The sequence below is a fragment of the Microcaecilia unicolor genome, chromosome 7, assembly GCF_901765095.1.
Source record: "Microcaecilia unicolor chromosome 7, aMicUni1.1, whole genome shotgun sequence".
Lineage (NCBI taxonomy): Eukaryota > Metazoa > Chordata > Amphibia > Gymnophiona > Siphonopidae > Microcaecilia > Microcaecilia unicolor.
In genome coordinates this window covers 252,454,190-252,479,206 of record NC_044037.1, presented here as the reverse complement: position 1 = coordinate 252,479,206, position 25,017 = coordinate 252,454,190, and the positions used below count along the sequence as shown (strand labels likewise).

Here is a 25,017-nt window from a genome sequence, read left to right as displayed (position 1 = left end):
TTACAAAAGACTGATTTCTTTCTTTTATTTGGCACACAGATAATAGGAAGTGCCTGTAGTGATATAACCAGTTTTTATTTTAAATTTGACTGTTCCGGGCTCTGATTGGCCTGGAGGTTTGAAATTACCCAGCAGTTGCTGACTATTGCTTCAGTTTCCAGCCTGGGAGAAGGAGAGAGAGATCTCTTTTGCTGAAGCTCTGTGAACAGCTATATATGTCCTGATCTCCCCCAGGTACTTTCTAGGAAGTTTTCAAGTTAAGTTTTCAAGTTAGTGTTATGATTGATCCTTATTTCAATTACCTGTTGTTTGCCAATTTTCACTATTTTGTTCCACTGTTCAATATATTTTTTTTAAAAATAAACATAATTGTTCCTTCACCCTGTTTGTCTGGACTGATAAAGAATCCTGGTGATTTGTGTGCGAGTGCTTTCTGGGAACTATGGGACCACTGGAAGTGTGGCTTAGTAACCTAGAAATCACTGGGGATAATTGGAGAGTGGGAGACTCGCCCAGAGGCGGTTGCGACCCAGTCGGTAGGAGGAGGTTGCTAGTGTAAAGCACAAGCGGCAGGTGCAGGCTAACCTGAGCTGTGCTGGGGATAGAACCTCTAAGTGACTGCAGGGTAACCCCAGGTAGGTGACTAGGTGTTTTGTGAGATGTACTTATGGTTCTTCTGACCTTTGTAGACTGTGAACTGCCCAAGCATTGATGGGAGCCGAACACTGAAGTCAGGTCCCATTTCGACAGCCATTCACAAATAAGGATTTTTTTCGTTCCTGCAGCCCACTTGGCATATTATGGAAGTAGAGGTAGATATGCCAGTTGCTTACTTTAAGGTTGCCATCTCTGGCTATGTTGTACGCCCTCCCCAATCAGGAGCTAGATATGATGCTGAAGCTTTCCAAGGCGAATGCCTTGATTACAGGGGTCATTCCATGTCAAGTGGTCTGATTTCAGAGAAGTGCACTGCTCGACCATCACGGATTTCGATGAAATTTTCTGTGAACATTCATACATGTCCCCAATGAATATTGGTAAAGTTTTACGTTCGCTGATGCAATACTTGCTAAGATATAGTAATCTGTTTGACCCCATACTGCAGCCTTCTATGGTATGACTCCGAGATTTTGGCAACTTTGAGACACTGTATCTCCGGCAATATTTTGTTGAGAGAAACAAAACTTGGCCATCTTGTACAACTTTTTGCGCTCTGTTAAACAAAATAATTAAAAAAAATCTTCATGAGCGATTTCCATGAAGAAAACTTGGAGCAAACTTGGTCCGAAAAACTTGCGGCACAAAAAAATTGTAAAGTTTGGCTTTTTATATCTCTGGAATTAAAGGTGTGATAAACGTGAAGCTTTGCACACAACAACTTATCAATACAGGGTTTTCGAATATAAAATTTCATTCTCCTAATATTTTCCATTAGTTCACAAATTGAGTGTAAAGTTGATGATTTTTGCAAAAACGCCAAAAATAGGGTATTTTTAGCCCACTTTTACAAAAAAAGACCTTCTGGAAACTTTTTAAAATCATTTTCATTAGAAAGAGCATGTTTCAAACCCCTTAAAAAAAAGTAGGATTGGTTTTTCATCGCTGGCATATAAGGCCCTAGAAATAGTGACAAAGTTGAGGACGTTGCTATCGCACGCTGTTATCGCAGCATCACATGCATTCTATTATTTTTGTTTTATACAGACATTGTTAGTACCTAAATTGCGTTGGTCCATGGTGACATTGTCACTACCAATTCAGGAACTTGAACCAGTAATCCCATCGCCATAGGGGTCACGCCCGATAGCTGTGCAATACCAGCCACGGGTGGGTTTCTTGGTTGAGGATCCCAAGCCTCTAGTTTGGTTCATCAAGGTTCCAAAGCCTTGTGTGGGTATCTGTCCGGTTCCCAAGCCGAAGATTGGGCATCTTATCCTAGGTTCCTATGTTGTGCAAGTGAATAGTGCTGATGAATCCTCATGTTTGTAAGGTAGAGGTGGTACTGCAGGCTTAAAAACTGCTAGCCTTGGACTCTGAGTAGCACTGTGGAGGTGTCTGATGACACTGGCATTTGCTTAATCAATTGCAGAAGGTTCCAGAGTACTTGGGTGAGCAGGATGTGCAAGAGAAACATTTGAAACTGGCCTTCTTGAAGTCGGGTATGGACTTTCTGGTGAAATTACTCATCTTGGTATGGATACCAGTTGATGGTGGTGGTAGTGGTGGTGTCTGTTCATTGGTCACTCTAGCTCAGACATGAGCAGCATATGCAGCTTCCAGAGCCTCCCTTTCCAAGTATTCCTTTAAGGGTTCACTTATTCAGAGAGGTTGTTGAGAAGATAGTGAAGGACCCGTTGGGGGGGGGGGGGGTGTCAAAGGTGAGAGCTTCACTGGAGTAGAGGAGTAGCCTAATGGTTAGTGCAGCGGGCTTTGATCCTGGTGACCTGGGTTCAAATCCCACTGTAGCTCCTTGTGACCCTGGTCAAGTCACTTAACCCTCCATTGCCCCAGGTACAAAAATGTAGATTGTGAGCCCTCTAGGGACAGAGAAAAGTACGTGCATATAATGTGTTCAGTGCTGCGTATGTCTAGTTGCACTATAGAAATGAGTAGTAGTAAGGATCATTCCTGTAATGGGTGAAGGAGCTCTACTAATAAAGGTAGGAAGGGGAGGCCAGAGGTACAGGTCCGGAAGATCGGACGAGAAACAGGCAGTTCATCTGGAATTTGTCCTTTTGGGGGAGTAAAAAAGCGACCTATGAAGGAGGTTCAGGGATTGGGGGGGGGGGGGGGGGGGGGGCTTTCTGGTCCTTCTAGTGAAGATTAACAGACCCACACCAAAGTGCAGCCATTTGGAGGCTCAGCTGGTATTGGTTGGAAATTATTCAAGATGGCTACACCTTGGAATTCTGGTAACCCATTCCAGAGGGCTTTATAGAGTACCCTTGTGGGCTGCAGACACTATAAAATAGTCATTTGTCTCCTTTGTAATTTGCATAAGACATCATCTCGCTCCTGCTTTAAAACATCATCATTGGCTCCCTATAGAATACAGAGTAAAGTTTAAGACTCTTTTGTTAGCCTTTAGGTCCTTTCAGATGGATACTCCACCGTATTTATCTTGCCTTACCCTCCATTACATGCTAAACTGTGTTCTTAGACCCATCAACAATTATCATATGTTAATACCTGGACTTTGATATCAGTTAGATAGTAGACACTCTGTTTTTTGTTGCATGGCACCAGCTTTATGGAATTCTCCATCTCTACTGATCCAAGGAGAATTTTTAAGATAATGTTTTAAAGTCAGCAGTCAAATTTGACTCTTTCAACAAGCACATAGCATTTGATTTGACCGGTTTGGGCTGATCTTAGCTCTTTCCCTGAAATAACATGTTTATCTTATGATTGTGTGTTTTACTATTTTATCAATTGTATTTCTTTTCTTATGTTTACTTGTAGCCTGTAAACAGCTTTGCCCTGCAAAGTCAGTTAAGGTGGTATAGTAAGTTGATGATGAGCATAAACTGTCCATTTGAACATTAAATCATTTGGTATGTCTGAAGGCAATGACTTAGGTGCCTTTTGAGGATCAGGAGATTGCAAGACATCCCATTTACTTTGTTGTGCTAAAAAAATAGAAGGAAGGGGGGGGAGGGTGTACCCCCTGACAAATCCTTAACCTCAAAAAGGGCAACAGTGTGGGTTTGGTTTTGTTTTGTTCTGTTCTCCAGGGTTCCTAATTTGGGATGGAGACCCTGCATTTTGTCTTCACCGTGGTAAGGTAGGGAAGGTTTCTCTTGTTCCTCTACTTCATGGAGGCCTAGCTGCACATCCTCCAGTAAGAGAGTAGCCCTAGTGGTTTCTCTGATTCACAGTGATGGGTTATTGACACCAGTTTCACGTTCTTCCATTTAGACTTGTGATGGTTGTAAGTAGTATCTTTTCCAAAGTTGATGGTGATAATAGCCTTTTTGCATAGAAACGGTGTTTGTTTGCCCTTATCTGGATGACTGACTGATAAGGGTCAAGTCCTATCAGGAGAGTCATCTACAGCCTGAGGGATTTAGACACTTGAAGCCCTGGACTAGTTAGTGAAAGTGATTGTTAATCCTGTCACATTCCTTCATGTATCTGGGAGTGATCTTTTGATACCAAAAGTGTCAAGGTCTGTCTGACATTGTGAACATTGGTAGGTTGCATATACAGATTGTCAGGACAAGATACCAGTCTCAGCAGTGGGAAGGGGGCTGCTCATTGCCAGGGCCAGATGGTTGAGGGCTGGTGGTCCTCCATAGAGACACATGGTCACTTAACCATCTAGAGACTAGGGTGATTAGATTAGACCTGGAGTGACTCTGCTCCCCCCCCCCCCCCCCCCCCCCCCCCCCCCCCGTATTATGGATGGATGGTTTGGGTTCTCTCAGACATCACCACCACAGTGGTGGCATATGTAAACAAGCAAGGGGAACCTGGAGTTTTCTTATGGCATAGGAGGCCGTTTTTTTTTTTCTTTGCTTGGTTGAAAGGTACCTGTTGCCAGTTCACATTGTAGGCATGGACAGTGTTTGGGTGGATTTTCTAAGGTGTCATATTATGGATCAAAGGGACTAGAAGTTGTCAGACGAGGCCTTTATCGACGTGGCTAATGAGGGGGAAGCATAAGCGGATTTCATGTCCAGCAGGCAGAACACTAAGGCAGAGGGATGGTTCTTCGATCAGTGATGGGAAGTGGGAGCCCAGGGCATAGATGGCCTGGTGCAGCCACGGCCTCTGAAAATTCTTCTGTATGTGTTCCTGCCATGGGTGGTGGTAGGCCACATAATACAGAGAGCTTTGGATCATTCAGACCTGATCATACTCGTTGCTCTGGACTGGCCTTGGAATCTGTGGTAAAACAATGTAATGAAGATTGTGATGGAGAAGTAGTTGTGCCTCCTTGTAGGGGGAAGTTTTCTTCACAAGGGTCCAATTTGAATGGATGATACTCCTCTTTTCTCTTCTGGAGCCTGACATTCTCAAGGGCTACTCTCAAGGGCCTAGCTATAAGAGTATGTTAACCAACTTTAATACAAGCCTCTTTTGAGCAAGTAGAAGATCCATGACAGTAGGTTACATGAATTTGGAGGATATTTGAGGAATTGGATCAACTGGAATCTTTCTGCACTATCCGGCTTGGTGGCACATATCTGGGCCTGCCTTCAGGATAGTTTGGATGGACCCGGTGCTTAATTCTCTTAAAATGCAGGTTGCAACCCTTTTGTGTTTCTGGGGAAAAGCTCATTTGGATGGAGGTATAACAACCTTTCTTTTATAGGTTATTTTCTTCAAGGAGTCAGTCATAGGCCTCTGTTTTAGACCTCTCCTTCGTAAAACCTTAAATTGGTGTTGAAGGCACTGGCATCTGCTCCAGAGATGTAACCATAAAAAAATTTGACACTGAAGGCTGTTTTTTTGGGGGCTATGTATTCGGCAAGAAGGGTTTCAGACCTATTAGCCTTATTCTCTAGAGATTCCTTTGTGGTGTTTTTTTGGAAGATATAATTATCCACCTAGTTTCTTCCTTTTGACTGAAGGCAGTTTTACAATTCTTGTGTACCAGGTGGTTACTTTTTGCCATATAGTTGAGCGCTGCTGAGATATTTGAAGGTTATAAATTCCTTCCAGAAAATGTACTCTTCCAGGGTCCCAAAGAAAGGTTAGGCATTATCTAAGGTTCTGAAGGAATGTTAGTTACTGGGGTCTGTCCTGCAGGGCTCAAAGCTCATGGAGTGGCTGGATTAGGGAGGCCATCACTGTGGCGTACATTGCATGGGGGTTTGTGGAACCACTCTTTCAGGGCCCAAGCATCATCCTAAGCTGAGTATAATCCGCTATCATCAGTTATTTGCAAAAGCATTGTAGACTGGAAGATGCTTCCTTTAGTGCAGGTGTGCTCAGGGCTATGCTCTGTCCTTCTCACCAGTGTTGTAGGGGAGCTTGGTACATCCCACTTGTCTGGACTGGTAAGGATAACAGGTGAAATTCAAACTTAGGTTAATTTCCTTTCCTGAAGTCTTACCAGACTAGTGTAGAGCCCTCCCTGGCTATGGCAGCTAGGGATGGTGTGTCCTGCTTTACAAAAATGTTAATATGAAGAAAGCAAAAAATTAGTGTGGATAAAAAGAGTGATCTTGGTAGCTCCCAGGATTCTGTGGGTAGGAAGGGGGGGGGGGGGGGGTGGATTCCATGGGTCTTTATGCTCTTTGGGCCTCGTAGTTGCCTTGTTATTTAGAGTGTGATTGGACTTAGAGAGTTGGCTATTTCTGGTTGATTAAAAAAAAAGGTGGTGGGGGGGGGGGGGTCAAATCTGTAGATTCCACCATTGGACAGAAGCCAATAGGTTTTTACTTAACGGCTTGCAAATTGATACTTGTCAGGGGGCTCTCAGGTACTGGTCTTATAGGGGAGAAAAGTTTCATGGTATATTTTTTTTTTCTCCCATCTGCCAGCAGGGGGTCATAACTTATTTGTCTAGGAAATTAATGTTCAGTTCAAATGCCACCTTAGGGTAATATGTGCTGCTGTTTTCATACTTTCTGTCTTAAAGATTTTTTTTTTCTTGCAGACCTATATTAAGTCACATCAAACAAAAGGTTCCACTTTTGTTGCCTGGTTTTGAAAATTTTGAAGTAGTGGAGTCGTCTAGTGGCCCTTATTCTGATACAGTAAGTGTCTGTATTCTTATGTGTGACATGGCGTATATTGCTTTTTCCTTATTGTCCCGCTAGACCAGTCCACACCAGTGGGTTATATCCCAAGACAATTTTCAGTGACATCACTAGTATAATTGCAGGTGCAGCCTGGAGCTACTCAGTATTTCTGTACCTCCTGCAGATGGTTTATAATTACCGTTTGTAAACTCCCATGGACCCAGGCCATGGCTGCTGTCTTTGTTTCAGTCCTTGGGGCTCATGTTTTCTCTTAGGCTTGTTTTATGAGTTGCTACCTGGTTGAGTTGGGGGTTCTTTCTGCCCCTGTGGAGTCTCTAGCAGCCCATGCTGGACCTTTGTCTGCCCCCTCCCTCTTTCTTTTCCCCCTCCTGATCCTCAGTTTCAGGCTGTTCTTTAAAGTCAAATAAAGTTTACAGAAAAAGAGAAAGCAAGAGCAAAACTGAGGATTGCTGTAGTGGGAGGACAGTTTGAACTGCATCTGTAGGCTATCAGCAAAGGGATCCTTATCAGCTCTCCACTTGAGTTTGCGGGAGGAGGACTGGCAGCATGCCTGCAGCACTGTGGATCTTGTGGCAGCCCCTCATTCTCCTGGGGCGGTGGGGAAGGGAGCGCTTCTCCATTTACTTTGTGGTCCCCAAGAAAAGGGGGTTCCTTTGGTCCCCATCCTGAACCTCAAGGGGGGTCAGTGTAGCCTTACGCGTTCCCTGGGTTACCGTGAAGAATTTTTATTAGTGATAGTTCCTCTCCTCCTTGGACATGGTGGAGGCCTATTCTCATATTCTGATTTGTCCCAGACCTCGGGCAGTTCCTGTGGTTCTGCATGTTGGCAGACACTTTCAGAACTGGGCCCCCTTACATTGGGGCTTGCCACAGCATCTTGGACATGTTTCTAAGGTCATGATAGTTGCTGCCTTCCTCCACAAGGAGGGGGCATGAGTGCATCTTTATATGGATGATTGATTGTTTCAGGCAGATTCAAAGGAGAGCTTTTGGGCAGCTATGTCAAGAGTTCGTCTCTTGGAGAGTCTGGGTTGGGTGTTCAGCTATGTGAAGAGCTACAGCAAACTGATACGGGCTGGGGGCTGTACTTCCTTACTAACCTCAAATTTTCTGTTTAACTCCGGAGAGGGTTACCAATCTATAGTCATGAATGAGGGAGTTTTGTACCCAACCTGCTCCCAGAGCATGTGATTATCTTCAGCTGCTGGGATTGATGGCGACCACCCTGGACATAGTCCAGTGCTGGCTCACATGCTCCCTTGCAGAGGATGTTGCTGACCCGATGGAGTCCCAAGTCTCAGGATTTTGAAGTGCATCTCTCTACAGTTCTCTCTATCAAGATATGAGCTGGTGGGGTCACTCGTTTTGTCTCCTTAAAGGAGTCCCCTTGGCACCCTGGAGTGGACACTCAACGCAGATGTCAGTTCAGAGATCTGGAGAGGGAGGGAGGGCAGTGCACTAGTTGGGCATTGCAGGACATCTGGTCAGTTGAGGCCACCTGATTCATCAACCGCCTGGAGGCTAAGGTAATTCACCTGGTGTTCCAGGCCTTTCTTCCCCTTATTTGAGAGAACAACATGATGGCAGTCACCTGTGATGTCCACAAGCAAGGTAGTATCAGGAATCAAGCAGTGGCGCTGAAGATTCAGTAGCTGTGCAGCTGGGCAGAGACCCATCTTGCCATGCTCTTGGTGATGCATTGTGAACTGGACCCTGAGCAATGGGCCCTAGCAACTCAGTGCTTCAGCTACATTATGAATTGCTTGGAAAGACTGGAATGTGATCTGATGTCTCCTCTGGACTTGCTTTTTCAACCACAGAACATTGCAGTGTTTTGGTGGAGATTGATGTGCTGGCTTAGATTTGGCCTGCTTGGATACTGCTTTATATGTTTCCCCTAACTGTTCGAGGGCTGAATGGTGCACAAGATTGTGCAGCAGCTCTCCCAGGTCATTCTTGTTGTACCAGATTTGGCTGTGACATTCGTAGTATGCAAATGTGATCCAACTTCTATTGGCGGACCCTCTTCCTTTCCTGATGGGAAGGATCATGTCGTCGTGGAAAATCCATATCCCTTCTGGCTTGGCTCTTGATAGGTGATGTCTGAGGCGTAAAGAGGGTAATCCTGCACCTGTCATAGCTACCTTTTTGAGGGCTATGAAGGCCTCCACATCCTTAGCTTATGTGTGGTTATGGAATACCTGTTGAGTTAAGGTGTGGTCAAAGGTGTCTCTCCCCGTGGAGTGCTGATATTTCTGCAGTCCTTTCCTTTAAGTCTGCTTTGATCAGGGCCTGGTCCTGAATTAAGGTTCAGGTTGCTGCTCTCTTCTGCTATCAGAGTCCCTTGAGGGGTAGGTCCTTGGAAGCCCTACCCAATGTGGTGCTTTTTTTTTTTATGAAGGGGCTTACGTATTTTTGTCTGCCTTCCCCTCCCCCCCCCCAAAAAAAAAAAATCAGATGGTTCTCCTCCATTGGGACCTTCCTTTGGTTCTGAGGGCTCCAGCAGAAGCTCCCTTAGAGCCTCTGTGGATGGCTTACCTACGAGATCTGTCCTTGAAGATGGCCTTTTTGGTTTCCATTTGCTCAGCTTGCTGGATTTCGGAGCTACAGACCCTTTCATTCAGAGATTCCTGTTTGTCCTTTTCTATGGGTGCTATGCCCTTGCATACTGCACCTGCCTTCTTTCCTAGAGTGGTGCTTTCCCTTTCACTTGATCCAAAGGGTTTTGCTGCCTGCATTTTCCATGCGCGTCTGGGGGCATGGAAATCAAAAGCTGCACAAGTTGGATGTCTGCAGAATTTTGCTGAAGTATCTGGTGGTGACTGGTGGAGTTTAGGAGATCAGGGACCATGTAAGGGAGAAGTGGCTTCTAAAGCTTCAGTGCATGATGAATCAAGATGGACAGAGACTGCTTATATTTTGGTGAACAAAAGTCATGCTGATTTGTCACTGGACACAGCCTGCCACCTGGCAGAGTCCTGGGCTGTTTCACTGGAAGACATTTGTCAAGGTGCGACATGGCATAGTCTTGTTGTTCCTTTGTGAAGCATTATAAATTGCATTTGTGGGCTAGAAGCAACAGTGCCTTTGGCAGGGCAGTTGTCCGAGGAGCTTTTTGTCTTCTGCTTGCCTGGATGTATGAACTTGGGTATAAAGGTCCCAAGAAACACAGGCAATCCACAGGATTCAGAATGGATTCCAAAAACAGCAGATCACAGAGATTAAAGAGCAAAATGTTCTGGTTTATTCACCACGTAAAACAATCTCTATATATAAAAGGCACCACCAACGTTCTATGAAGCTTCCAGCCGGAAGTGTGAAGGGGGAGAGATATCCGGTTTCCCCATGAGTGTCTGCCCCGCCCTCGCTCTCTCTGTATCACAAACAGTGAAGGAAAAAACACAGCAAAGCACGAAATCAAATCGCTCTCTCTGTAACAGTGAAGGACTCAGAGGGGGGAGGGGACAGCAAAGCAGGAAATCAAATTGCTCTCTCTGTAACAGTGAAGGACTCAGAGGGGGGAGGGGAGAGAGGGCAGGGACACACACACTCCCACATGCACACAGAAGAAAACCTTGCTAGCCCCCGTTTCATTTGCATCAGAAACGGGGCTTTTTTACTAGTAAATATATAAATTACAAGCCCAACACATTTACCCTGTCAGGGGCTGTTAAAATACTGTCAATAAATATGTGAAAGTGTTAGTATAAATCATAAGACCAATCAAAATTACATATTCAAATTTACATAAAAACAGATATAAATCATAACTATAAATAAATAACAGACTTCAGACACAGGATATGCATCTTAACAATAAATAGCCATTCATAAAAACATGCATAAATGAGTTTGTAAAAAGGATCACATACCCCAGAGGTTTGCATGGTATTCTGACACTACACCTCTGGGATATGTGATCTTTTTTACAAGATGCATGTTCTGTGGCTGAATATTTACTTATAGTTATGATTTATATCTGTTTTTATGTAAACTGGAATATGCAATTTTGAAAGGGTGAAACATGGCTGTGTTGGGCTTTTAATTATTTATACATTTGTTTTATATGGTGAATAAACTCAAACATTTTGCTCTCTAATCGTTGCGATCTGCTGTTTTGGTGTCTGTTCTGAACTTGGGTATATCCTGTTGGTGTGGACTGGTCTAACTGGATGATAAGGAAGGTGTGATTTATTCTTACCTTTTAATTTCTTTTCCTTGAGTCCTGCAAAACCAGATCACCATCCCCCCTGAAAGGCTAGGAATGGATAGTACCAATTGACCCTCAGGGTGCTTGCTGATACGATCTGTTTCAGAACTTTTCTACCACTTTGGTTTGGTTAATGTTTTTGAGTATGTGTTAGACAGATGTTTCGGAGGGCCATATGGGGTGTTCTTTTTTTTATTATTTGAATTATTATAGGTTCCAGGCTGTACCTGCTGGAAACTGTTTTCTCTTTCTCCAACTGCTGATCGGGGGATATTACCCACTGGTCTAGCAGGGCTAAAGGAAATGAAATTAACAGGAAAGAATAAACTTCATCATTGTTCAGATGAGTTTTAGCAATTAAGATGTTACTTATCAGCCTTAATTTATGGTATTGAAATGTTTAAGACAAAGAAAAAAATGTCTAGGTATAGTCAGAACAGTACTTAGTTACAAACATATATTCTTGGTTAGATATACCATCATTTATTTTATCAATATTAGCTATTTAGTATTTTAGTCTGTCATTGTTTGGCATAGTTGTGAATCCTAGTGACCCATTTCTTCCAGCACACTAAATGGTTATCTTTCTGCAAGTCTTTTAACCATGTACTGGAAGCCTGATTTAAATTATGCTGAAATTTAACAGCTTGAACGTTCTGATAAGTTTGACTATTCATATTGTGGGGATGTGTCCAAGATGATAAAGCAACTGTTGAAGTTCTTAGCTATTGTATGTTCATTCTTGTATTTTAGTTATCTAAATATTTTTAATATGAATAATACCTTGAAGTGTATGGTACACCTTGGACATGTCTATCCTAACCTGTATCCCAGTGATTTGGTTGTTATATAGCAAAATGAATGAATGAGTGGAATTTTTCTAGTGCAGTGTTAAATATGAATGTAAAGAAGTTGGCATATAAGCAAAGTTTATAATTTTAGGTTTTAGCAGATTAACACTAACAAACACCTGTGCAAAAAAATTTTTAATAGGTGTTGATTAGATAAATGCACTTATCCTGCATTCCTTCACCTCTTCTCTTGCCTGCCTTGGATCTGTCAGTCTGTTTTTGTGCCTCTTCTACACAGTTCTACTGCACAAATGTGTGCAGTTCCACCAGAAAAGATACCCAGCAGTGGCACGTGTGATAGAGTTAAACAGGGTTTTTAAACACAAAGAACTCCTAATTATCAGGGAAATTAGATACTTCAACTTATAAAACAGCTAAGAAGAGAAAACCTAGTTATAAGCTAAATGTTTTGCATATAGTAGTCAGTCACCAAACACATATATCCTGTGTCCTTTGCTATAAGCTGGAAAAAAATATGAATATAAAAAGGAGAGTCTCGTAGCACAAATTCAGCCATAAAGCAGATAAATTACAAACTGCCTTTATAGGCTAAGCATTCACTTGCACATAAAAGGGGCTTTGTGCTCCCTTAGGGGCCCTTTTACTAATCTACTTAGTTGCCTACGTGCGCCTAACGTGCATCAATTTGGAGTTACCGCTTGACCCCGGCGGTAATTTTGTTTTTTACGCACATCCGCTATGCACGCCGGAAACCAGGTGGTAATTGTCATTCTGTGCGCGTAGATGATTACCACACGGTTACCACGCAAGACCTTACTGCTAAGTCATTAGGTGGTGGTAAGGTCTCAGACCCAAATGAACGCACACCAATTTTTATTTTGCCGCACGTCCATTTTCAGCAAAAATTTTAAAAAGGCCTTTCTTACAGGTGCGCTGAAAAATGGATCTGTGTGCACCCAAAACACGTGCCTATGCTATCATAGCCCATTTATCAGCACACCTTAGTAAAAGGACCCCTTAGTGTGCTCCAGTGTATCCATATTTAACTTAGAAAGTCAACTTTAACAAAAACTAACACTACGTAGTTCTTGAAACCTGGCTCAACAAGTTTTGTGAATACTTCCTTGGGAATTGGGGGAAGGTTGTTTTTTTTTTTTTGTTTGTGTATTTTAAAGCCATTTCATCCATTTATGTTAAGGAGACTGCATAATCCAGTTGCACAGCTCACTTAAATAACAACTTTCCATTGTGTCCCGTTTCTTGGCAGTACTTTTTTTTTTTTTTTTTGCCATACTTTTTCTTGTAACTCGTTACAAGTAAGCTATATTTTTGTACTTTAGTAATGAAGTACAAGTTTTAGAAAGTATCTTTCCTTACCTCTGCTTCTCCCTCTCAAAAGTAGCTTGCAGATGATTGGGCCCAAACTTCTGGTCCCAAAAACAGCTGAGCTGGGACCAGAAGTTCAGGCCCAATCGGATACAAGGTAGCATCTTGACATCACCTCACCAGGAGCTGCCTTCGCACATGGTGCAAGTCATTCCGCCATGGGAGGCACTTGAACTCGCTGAAGGCAGCCCAGGAGGTCTAGTACAGGAACGGGGCTGTGCTGTGGAGCCTTGGCATCACAGTAGGTAATCAATGCAGCAGGTAGGCATGGTTGTGCTTCTTGGAACCCTTGGAACTCATCTTGATGCCCTGCGACCGCAGGCTCAGCTTCATCTTGGTGATGTTGCCTACATATGTGTTTTGAATATTTCCCTATCCAAGTATTTTTCCTTACCTCTGCTTCTACCTCTTGGACGTGGCTCGCAGCTGATTGGACCCGAACTTCCAGTTCCAGAAAATAGCTGAGCTGGGACTGAAAGTTCAGGCCTAATCAAATGCAAGCCAGTGCCTGACATCACCTCGGCAGGAGCTGCTGCCACACGTGGTGCAAGTTGTCCTGCTGCTTGAACTTGCTGAAGTTGGCTTGGGAGGTCTGGTATAAGAACCGTGTCGTGGGGGTGCTGCGGAGCTTCGACCCCGCAGTAGGTGATCGGTGCAGCAGGTAGGCTTGGCCGAGCATACTTGTATTTTTTTTTAATTTGAAATAATTTGAAAATAATTCTTACAGGTGAGAGGAAAAGTTGTTGGCATTGTGAGTGGGGAGACCAGTCAGGGTGAGTCGTGGGGCTAGCTTTGCCAGCATTAACATTTAAGACCAAGTCTCCTTGTGATGCACGGTTGAAGGTTGTGACCAGAGGGGTGACCTTTCTTTTTCATATTTTGCATGTTTTCAGACCATAACCATGTGAAAAAAATGTAGGGCTGGGAGAGGAGAGGTTAATGGTGCAAGTCACTCTGAATTTTGAATTTTCTGTGCAGTCTTTTGATAGTTCTAATCAAGAGTAAGTCATTTTTTAAAAAGTGATTGCAAACAACACTCTTACCCTGCCTGCATAGTAAAATCATGCTGGGCTACCTTCAGGTGGCTAGAGGAGCAGGTCCCAGCAGTTAGCATGAATGGCGTAAGAATAAACAGGGAAGTGAGATGCTGATAAATATTGCCTCCTGTATATGATCACTTTTCTGAACATGAGTGAGAGAAATAAAAATGAAAGAGAACAAGGCTGAAAATATTGCAACTCTAGTGACTGACTCCTCTTCTTCTTTTTTTTTTTAATGAAAATGAATTTTGGGAAATACAGAATCAAAAAATGGACCCCCCCCCCCCCCCCCCCCCCCCCAGGAATCAATTCAAAGTAACAATACTAAAACATAGCTTTGACCAGTGATGAAGGTGTTCCTGTAAGGTTCTTCCATATGTTCCTAATAGGAGTCACTGAGGTCTTTTCTGTCTGCCTAGTCAAACAATGTGATTCGTGACCTCAATAAATAAACTTTTCAACACAGGTTTCAAAGTTGTGTTCTAATTTTGAGTAAACATGTCTTTTTCCTATAGTCACAAAATGGAATCATCCTTTTGGTACATGAAGCCTCTTGTTTGGAGCTTTGTCATCTTGATACTACAATAAATGAACAGGAACTATTTTTGCAGTCTGAAGCTTGAGACCATGATAAAACAAAAAAACCTTAGTTTTTAAATTTCCCAAAGGCTCATCTGTTTGCTTCTGTGGCAGTATTTAAACAGTTTTATAACATTCAAAATTTTCCTGATGCTGTAATAGTTGGTATACCCAGATTGTATATTATTGCCTGAAATTGTACTAAAGATTGAGACGCAAGAAGTCACAGATATTATATTGGTTTGCTCAGGTAGGCTCAAGTTTGTCTATTAATATTAAAATGCCTCCGTATGGATTGTAGTAAGCCAGAGAGGGCACCTGGATGCAGCGAGGGGGATATACAAGACCCTGCCAGAAACCTTCTAAGGAGGAGAATATCAGAAATGTTTCCTATATTTTTCAATGTAGATTAATTTTACTTTTGTAAATGTTTTGTCTTTTAATTTTAGAGACTTTATGGACTCCTGATGCAGGCAACATCGCACGTTATCGATGCAAAGTCTGATGTGCCATCTGTTTCTCCATGGCCTCATTTAGATACGATGTTTAAATGTGTAAGCTTTAACGTTAACAAATATAAGTTTCTTTGCTTATTGTGTGCACCAAAACCAAAAGAAGTGTCGGCGTTTATGAATTCGCCATCTAATCTGAGGAAGCATGTCGAACGAATTCACCCAAATCAGATGAAACAGTATGAGAAACTGATTGCATCACGCAAGAGAAAAAATAAATGTGAAGAGTCTCAGGTAAATAAAGTGCAACGTACACTACAAAGTCAGTCGTTTTCAATTTCAGGCACTCAAGCTATAACACAAGCTGCTCTTGACAATCTAATCCTTGATTTCATTATTCGTGATATGCAGCCGTTCAGTACTACAGAATCACCAGCATTTCGAGATTTGATTATGGGTATTCTTCCAAATCGGACAGTTATGAGTAGAAAAACTGCTGTACAGCGAATTGAAGATCGTTTTCAAGAAATGAAGATGAACTTGATTCAAGAACTGGAAAATCAACAGTTTGTTGCTACTACAGCGGATTGTTGGTCTATTCATCATAGATCCTTCCTCGGGGTTACAGTCCACTGGATAGATCAGATGACGATGCAAAGAAAATCTGCGGCCTTGGCATGTCGTCGCTTAAAAGGATCCCACACATATGATGTTGTTGCAGCTGCATTAGAATCCATCCATTCTGAATTCCATCTCCAGGATAAAATTATCAAAACTACTATTGACAATTGGTCCAATTTCCGCAAAGCTTTTCAACAATTTTCCAAATATCAACAACATGCTGATGAAATTTCTTCAAATGACGATTCTGTAGATGAGATGGAATTTCATGACTTGCATGATATCTTATCAGCAGCTGGCAATTTTAATTTGCCACCACATCAGCGTTGTGCTTGTTACTCCTTAAATCTGGTTGCTACATGTGATGCTACAGAAGCAGAATCTGATTTGGCTTACAAAAAGCTGTATTGCTCGACTTTTGCCAAATGCCAAGCGTTATGGAAAAAACAGTCACAAAGTGTGTTGTCTGCTGAGGTTATTGAACAAGCATTTGGCCTACAATTTGTTACTCCTAACCAGACTCGATGGAACTCCACCTACAACTCAATAGAGTGGCTTAATCGTCTAATTACTGAAAAAGGCATGGATGTCATGAATTCAGTCTGCAAACAGTTAGATGTTGTCGAGTTTCGCTGTTCAGAAATTATTTTTATTGCAGAATATGTTTCTGTAATGAAACCCTTGATGCAAGCTTTAGACATTCTTCGATGTGAAACTAAAGCATTCATGGCCTACCTTGTGCCCACTCTGGTATTGTTGAAAGAGAAACTAAAAGCATTTGAGAAAAACACACTTCAGACTTGTCAGCCATTAATAAGAGGGTTATTAAGTGGCATACAGAAGCGCTTTGAAGAGCAGTTAATGGATGAGGAACTTATAGCAGCAGCAATATTACATCCAAAGTTCAAGACTGTATGGATCAAGGATCCTAGGCAGAAATCACTAGGAATGGATTTGCTGTTGAAAAAAACCCAATCTAAGAGTTCAGTCACAGTTAAAACTACTGCACATGTTACATCGGCACCGACACAGGTGGACATGAGTGATGATTTCTTCACTTTCAACACAGCAGATACCAACACCACAAGTGGCGAATCTATTCTGTCTGCCTACATGAACAGGGTAAATTCTGTGTCAGAACTTGTTGGCTATCCTGTTCTCAAAGACATCTTTTCTGAACTAAACACTGCTTTACCAGCCAGTGCTGCTTGTGAACGTTTGTTTAGTGTTGCTGGATGGTTTAGTCCAAAAAGAGGTAAAATGACTGATAACCATGTTGAACACCAGCTACTGTTGGGCCTTAACTCAGCATTTGATAAAAACTCAAATAAGAAAGACTAAAATAGTTTGTCCGACTTGTTCAATAACCTCAACAGACATTGCACTTCGTGGGGCAAGGGAGGGGAGAAATGATAGATTTTTGACCAGCTTGTTAAAAAGTTATTCAACTTGTAATTTCATTTACCAAGTTTCTGTTCTATTGTACCCTCCAATCTAAACAGGTTACAAGTTGATATGTCCATATTCACCATACAGTACTGCTTGTAAACATTACTAGATTCTGTGGTCCACCTTGTTAAGAGTACTTTTTACTATGTAATAAAAAGTAGTTTTAAGATCTTTACTTTTTTATTTGAAGTTTTTTTATAAGACTTTTTACTTCACTACTTTTGAAGCCAGTACTTTTACTTTTTACTTAAGTACTTTTAAAAAGTAACGTCCCCATTTCTGTCAGCAGCATAGTAACATAGTAAATGGCAGCAGATAAAGACCTGTAAGGTTTTTCCAGTCTGTCCAACAGTCACACTCATTATCAAGTCATGATTTAAACCAACAATGAATGTGATATAAAATACTTGATCATTGTCTCTCGTTGGCATTTCTGGGACATAGACTGTAGAAGTCCGCCCGACCCTGTTCTTAGATTCCAACTACTGAAGTTACCATCGAAGCCCACTCCAGCCTATCCAAATCAGTCTTCTCATTTGGGGGACTGTAAAAGTCTGTCCAGCATTGATCTCATGTTCCAAATTATGGAAGTTTCTGTCGAAACCCTCTCCAGCCAGTCCTAAACTGGATTGTCATGTATGGGACCCAGACCGTAAAAGCTTGCCCAGCACCGGCTTTAGTTCTTCACAGCTAGAGTGGCACACTCGACATGCAAACACACGTGCAGCCATTTAACTTTTGTTTTTTACACCATTAATTTTCTAATTAGAGATCCTCTGTGTTTATCCAACGCCTTTTTGAATTCTGTCACTGTTTTTTTTTTTTTTTTTCCTCCACCTCCCTCAGGAGGGCATTCCAGGCATCGACCACCCTCTATGAAAAAGAATTTCCTGACATTACTCCAAGTCTACTACCCTGTAACCTTAATTCATGCCCTCTAGTTTTACCATTTACCGGAAAATATTTGTTTCTCTGTGAATATCTTTCAAGTATTTAAATGTCTTTATCATATCACCCCCGTCCCTCCTCTCTAAGGTATACAGTTCCAGATCTTCCACTTCTTCTCATACATCTGCACAAGCCACATACCATTTTTTCTTGCCTGCTTCTGGACCACTTCGAGTCTTTTTACATACTTAGCAAGATATAGCCTCCAAAACAGAACACAGTACTCCAAGTGAGGCCTTGCCAATGACTTGTACAGGGGCATCAACACCTCCTTTCTTCATCTGGTTACACCTCTCTCTGTACCCTAGCATCCTTCTGGCTATGACCACTGTCTTGTCACACTATTTGTTTCCTTCAGATCCTCTGATACTATCACCCCAAGGTCCCTGTCTGCATATATCAGCCTTTCACCTCTTAGAACATATAGTTCCCTTGTATTCCTACTCCCTAAGTACATCACTCTGCACTTCTTTGCACAGACTTTTAATTGCCAAACATTAGACCATTCTTCTAACTTTTGCATACCCTTTTTCTGATTTTCCACTTTCCGGGAGGTCCACTCTGTTACAAATCATAGTATCATCCACAAAAAGGCAAACCTTACCTTCTAACCCTTTGACAGTGGATCATTGAGGCACTCCACTACTCTCCTTCCTCCAAGTGAGCTCCATTAACCACCACCCTCTTTGGGTCCTAACTTCAGCCTGTCAAGTCTATTCAAGAGCCTCCTGTGAGGAACCGTTTGAAAAATTTTGCTGAAATCTTCTACATTACATCTAGCGCGTGTACACGATCTAATTCTCTGGTCACCCAGTCAAAGAAGGCTATCAGCTTTCTTTCAAAGGAGGCTTTTTAAATCTATTCTCCCATATGGATGATGTCATTAATAGCAAGAAACGTTTAGTACTGAACATTCTCAAACAGCCAAAGCAGTGATGTCATGCAGAAATAATAATGCTGGCACAAATGTGTGGTTAGATTACTAGTACTATCAAATATTACATTGACTGTAGTTACTGCAAAATACTGTTTGATATTGATCAATAAAGCAGCTATTTAAAAAAACTTATAGAAAAATAAAATGAAAACCCATCAACCCTCCCATATATTTGCAAAATAGTATTTTGCTCAATAGATCCATAATAATCCAAAAATACTAGGACTAAGGGGCACGCAATGAAGTTACAAAGTAGTAAATTTAAAGCGAATCAGAGAAAATATTTCTTCACTCAGCATGTAATTAAACACTGGAATTCATTGCCAGAGAATGTAGTAAAAGCAGTTAACATAGTGGGGTTTAAAAAAGGTTTGGATAGCTTCCTAAAAGAAAAGTTCATAAGCCATTATTAAGGTGGACTTGGGGAAAATCCACTGCTTAATTCTAGGATAAGTAGCATAAAATGTACTGTTTTGGGATCTTGCCAGGTGCTTGTAACCTGGATTGGCCACTGTTGCAAATGGGATGCTGGGCTTGATGGACTTTCGATCTGTTCCAGTGTGGCAATACTTAGGTACTTAAATACTGTTCCATTCTATTTCTTTACTCCTTTAGTGGCTTGTAAAGCTATCTCAAAAATCCAAAATTGTTGTCTTCTAGCCAGTAATAAATCATGCTCACCCCTTGAACTGGGTGTAGGAAAATCAGATCTACGAAGACCCAGGCTAAGTCTTAAAGAATGACTGTGTTCACAATACAAGACCATTGGTGTTGAAATTGTAGATATATTTAGATGACTACATCCTATATATAAATTCTATGGCATGGATATTAAATCACATAGACTTCATATGATGTAGTACAAACAGTAGTGGACTGCATAAAATATCTTGTTGGTCAATGGATTCATCCAACTTTCATACACTATCATTAAAGCACAGTTAGCACAGTTTCTGCATGCCCAGTGGTCTTGGTGATTTTTGTGAGATTTTATCCATATCGAGCAATATAGATCACAGCAGTGTAAGGTCCAGACCTAAAACATGAATGAATTAACAAGACATGGCTGTATTAGTGCAAACGCCTAGCTATAGAAAAAGCCAAATATCAGTAACCAAGAACACACACAAATTTATCCATATTGTCTCATGATTGCTCCTGTAACCAGAGATCTTTGTGCAAAACATGCTCTTTAAAAAAACTTGACATAAAATTTTGGAAGGATATTCTCAATCTTTTTCAATCATTGTAAAAGTAATTGAGCATGATATAAAAACTGATCCTTGGTAAAACAAACCCTATGAACTCATAAGTATTGTCCTATTGGAAATGTCTTCCATATTGATCTTGGATAATTTTTGGATGATAACTTAAATGCCTGAACCCAGCAACACAAGGAAACCAAAACTTATAATGAACACTATATAACTCCCTTCTCTATGATTTTTATTTTATTATTTTTTTAAGGGAAATGGGACTTGATATACCGCCTTTCTGAGGTTTTTTGCAACTACATTCAAAGCGATTTACATATATTCAGGTACTTATTTTGTACCGGGGCAATGGAGGGTTAAGTGACTTGCCCAGAGTCACAAGGAGCTGCAGTGGGAATCGAACTCAGTTCCCCAGGATCAAAGTCCACTGCACTAACCACTAGGCTACTCCTCCACTCACTTTGTATTTGTTTCACCACCGGAGGTGGCTAACGCCTCACGGTACTATGTAAGCCACATTGAGCCTGCAAATAGGTAGTAAAATGTGGGGTACAAATGTAACAAACAAATAAATAAAACTAAGCAGTGCCCCTGTCTACTGCTTTCCAATATTAAAGTAGTAGACAGTATTGAGTCCTTTTTGATAATCAAAGCGTCTACAAAGGGTATATCAACCTTAGCTGAAAAATGCAAATTAATGTCTAAAGAGTTCAATGACCTCAAAATAAAATCCTCAAAAGCCTGATGAGATTAATCCCATATTAAAAAGACATCAACAGTGAATCTCTTCCAAGTAATAACAGAACCACTTGGAACATATAAACATTCCTCAAATTGTGGCATACATAAATTGCAGTCCTCATAGCTACCCCATTTACCTGTAAATAAAATTGATCTTGAAAAAGGCAGTAATTCTAAGTACCAATTGGGATAACTGATACAGAAGCAATGTAGGAGTTTGAGAACATGAATGATTCAATTGAATGTCCAATATATCCTGTTAGGTAGCATCTTGGGGAAGGATGAAGTAGCTTAATGGTTAGTGCAATGGCCTGAGAACCAGGGGAGCTAGGTTCAGTTCCTGCTGTAGCCCCTTGTGGCTCAGGGCAAGTCATTTAACCCTCTACTGCACCAGGTACAAAATTAAGTACCTGTGTATAATATGTAAACCACTTTGATTGTAACCACAGAAAGGTGGTATATTAAATACCATCCCCCCTTTCCTTATTAATTACTCAAGATCTACAGCAAGGGGGTTCTCAACCCAGTCCTCAGGACACAGCCAGCCAGGTTTTCTGGGTATCCACAATGAATATGCATGAGATAAGTTTGCATGCACTGCCTCCACTCTATGCAAAATTTTCAGGCATATTCATTATGGATACATTGGGAGCTCTGATTTAAAATGACTAAGATCATTGTACCTGAAAGAGAAAACATTTAAAAAAAATTTAGTGATGCCTTTCAAATAGGATCTAGAACAGCATTTTTCTATTGGTGTTCTGTGGTCCCATTCTCAGCTAGTTACCCGTTAAATGTGTTCTGTAGCAGTCCGCATCAGTGGGCAGCGATTTAGACAGCTTGCTAGTGCCAGCCCCTGAGTCTGTTCTCTGACGTAACTTCCCACTTCTGCATAGGCAGGAAGTGTCAGAGAGGACTCGGGTTGGTGTGAGCAGGCTGTCTGAATCGCTGCCCGCTGCCACCAACCTACAGAAAAAAGGTGAAGCACATGCCAGTGTGCACACATTCTGTTTTATGGCAATTATGCAGACTTATCATAATAACATATAGCACTAATGTATAAACAGAAGAGCACTGAAGCACACTCCCTGAACAATTTCTACTTCATTAAAGCTATGCATTAGTGCTCAAAAGCAATTTTTCCAACTCAAAAATAATTCTGGAGGTAGAATATCTTTGTTCAATGGTAGATTTAAAGGTCATTACAGGATAGTGAATTTGCATAGACTCCATCATATGTAAATCTCTCTCATGCATTCATTGTTGGTATTCTAAAAACCAGACTGTGTATGTCCCAAGGACTGTGTGGAGAACCCCTGTGCTATACTGAAATGATAGTTTTACTGACTGTCCTAGAGCACTCTGCATGCCTATTCCTGTTTATGCAAAATGCTGTTTGAGAGTTGGAATATTTCAGTAAATTCTGTTTTGATGCTTGAAATGTTCTTGGTGCTCTTGGCAGAATGGTATTTCTGCATTGTATAGATGTTGGATGAATTTCCCACTGATTTATTTATTTTTTTTAATGTGGGTGGAGGTATTTGCTTTAAAATTGTTTTTGAATGCATGTTTGTGGCTATAAAGATAACACAATGATTACAATTTTAATTATTGAACTTTTAAACATAATCTTAATACTCATTTGTTAAATGATAAATATATCCTTAAAAAACTGATGGTGTGCTTTGATCATCTTTGCACCTTATCAGTGTGCCACGACCCTTAAAAAAATGATGGTGTGCCTTGATCATTTTTGTACCTTATCAGTGTGCCACGAGATGAAAAAGGTTGAAAATCATTGATCTAGAAACAGCAAACAATGTCTCAGAAAAATGGTCAACAAATTGCAAAAGTGGTTCTATCATTTCTACATTTATAACGTTAGTTCTTAGAGGATGTGGAACAGTTGGAAGATAAAGCTCAGGGCAAGTCATTTAACCCTCCACTGCGCCAGGTACAAAATTTAAGTACCTGTGTATAATATGTAAAGCACTTTGACTGTAACCACAGAAAGGTAGTATATTAAATCCCATCCCCCCTTCCTTATTTCTGTATAATGCCTCAAGATCTACAGCAGGGGTTCTCAACCCAGTCCTCAGGACACATCCAGCCACATTTTCTGGGTATCCACAATGAATATGCATGAGATAAATTTGCATGCACTGCCTCCACGCTATATGAATGTGTGTGTTAATTCATCACATCAAGAGCATAAGGAATTGTTCATCTTTAGCAGTTGATCCATCGTTTGTAGTCTGGTTGATTAAGAGCGTATCAGTGGTCATATAGAATCATTACAGAATATGTTACAGAAGCCTTGTGGCAACTACATAAGTACATAAGTATTGCCATACCGAGAAAGACCAAAGGTGAATCAAGCCCAGCATCCTGTTTCCAACAGTGGCCAATCCAGGTCACAAATGCCTGGCAAGATCCCCAAAAAGTACAAAACATTTTATAATGCTTATCCCAGAAATAGTGGCTTTTCCCCAAGTCCATTTAATAATGGTCTATGGATTTTTCCTTTAGGAAGCCGTCCAAACCTTTGAAAAACTCTGCTAAGCTAACCGCCCCTACCACATTCTCTGGCAACGAATTCCAGAGCCCAATTACACGTTGAGTGAAGAAATGTTTTCTCCGATTTGTTTTAAATTTACTACATTGTAGCTTCATCGCATGCCCCCTAGTCCTAGTAGTTTTGGAAAGTGTAAACAGACGCTTCACATCTACCCGTTCAACTCCACTCATTATTTTATAGACCTCTATCATATCTCCCTCAGCCGCCTTTTCTCCAAGCTGAAGAGCCCTAGCCGCTTTAGCCTTTCCTCATAGGGAAGTTGTCCCATCCCCTTTATCATTTTCGTCGCCCTTCTCTGCACCTTTTCTAATTCCACTATATCTTTTTTGAGATGCGGCGACCAGAATTGAACACAATATTCGAGGTGCGGTGGCACCATGGAGCGATACAAAGGCATTATAACATCCTCATTTTTGTTTTCCATTCCTTTCCTAATAATACCTAACATTCTATTTGCTTTCTTAGCCGCAGCAGCACACTGAGCAGAAGGTTTCAACGTATCATCAACGAGGACACCTACATCCCTTTCTTGGTCCGTGACTCCCAATGTGGAACCTTGCATGACGTAGCTATAATTCGGGTTCCTCTTTCCTACATGCATCACTTTGCAGTTGCTCACATTGGACGTCTAAATGGCAGATGACATTTAATCTCCCAGTCTCGTAAGGTAATTTTTCACAATCTTCCCGCGATGTAACGACTTTGAATAACTTTGTGTCATCTGCAAATTTAATTACCTCACTAGTTACTCCCATCTCTAGGTCATTTATAAATATGTTAAAAAGCAGTGGTCCCAGCACAGACCCATGGGGAACCCCACTAACTACCCTTCTCCATTGAGAATACTGACCATTTAACCTTACTCTGTCTTCTATCTTTTAACCAGTTTTTAATCCACAATAGAACACTACCTCATATCCCATGACTCTCTAATTTCCTCTGGAGTCTTTCATGAGGTACTTTGCCAAACACCTTCTGAAAATCCAGATACACAATATTAACCAGCTCACCTTTATCCACATGCTTGTTCACCCCTTCAAAGAAATGTAGTAGATTGGTGAGGCAAGATTTCCCTTCACTAAATCCATGTTGACTTTGTCTCATTAATCCATGCTTTTGAATATGCTCTGTAATTTTGTTCTTAATAATAGTCTGTACCATTTTGCCTGGTACCGACGTCAGACTCACCGGTCTATAATTTCCCGGATCTCCTCTGGAAACTTTTTAAAAAATCAGCGTTACATTGGCCACCCTCCAATCTTCCGGTACCACGCTCGATTTTAAGGATAAATTACATATTACTAACAATAGCTCCGCAAGCTCATTTTTCAGTTCTA

At 41.3% G+C, this 25,017-nt stretch overlaps 1 protein-coding gene across 1 annotated transcript in view; it reads left to right on the top strand.

Annotated features, from left to right (window-relative positions):
• RIF1 (replication timing regulatory factor 1) overlaps positions 1-25,017 on the top strand; it is a 270,093-nt gene that overhangs the window by 155,972 nt on the left and 89,104 nt on the right. The window contains 1 exon segment of the mRNA XM_030210901.1: positions 6,608-6,707. Within this exon segment, the coding sequence (XP_030066761.1) occupies positions 6,608-6,707 (100 nt within the window).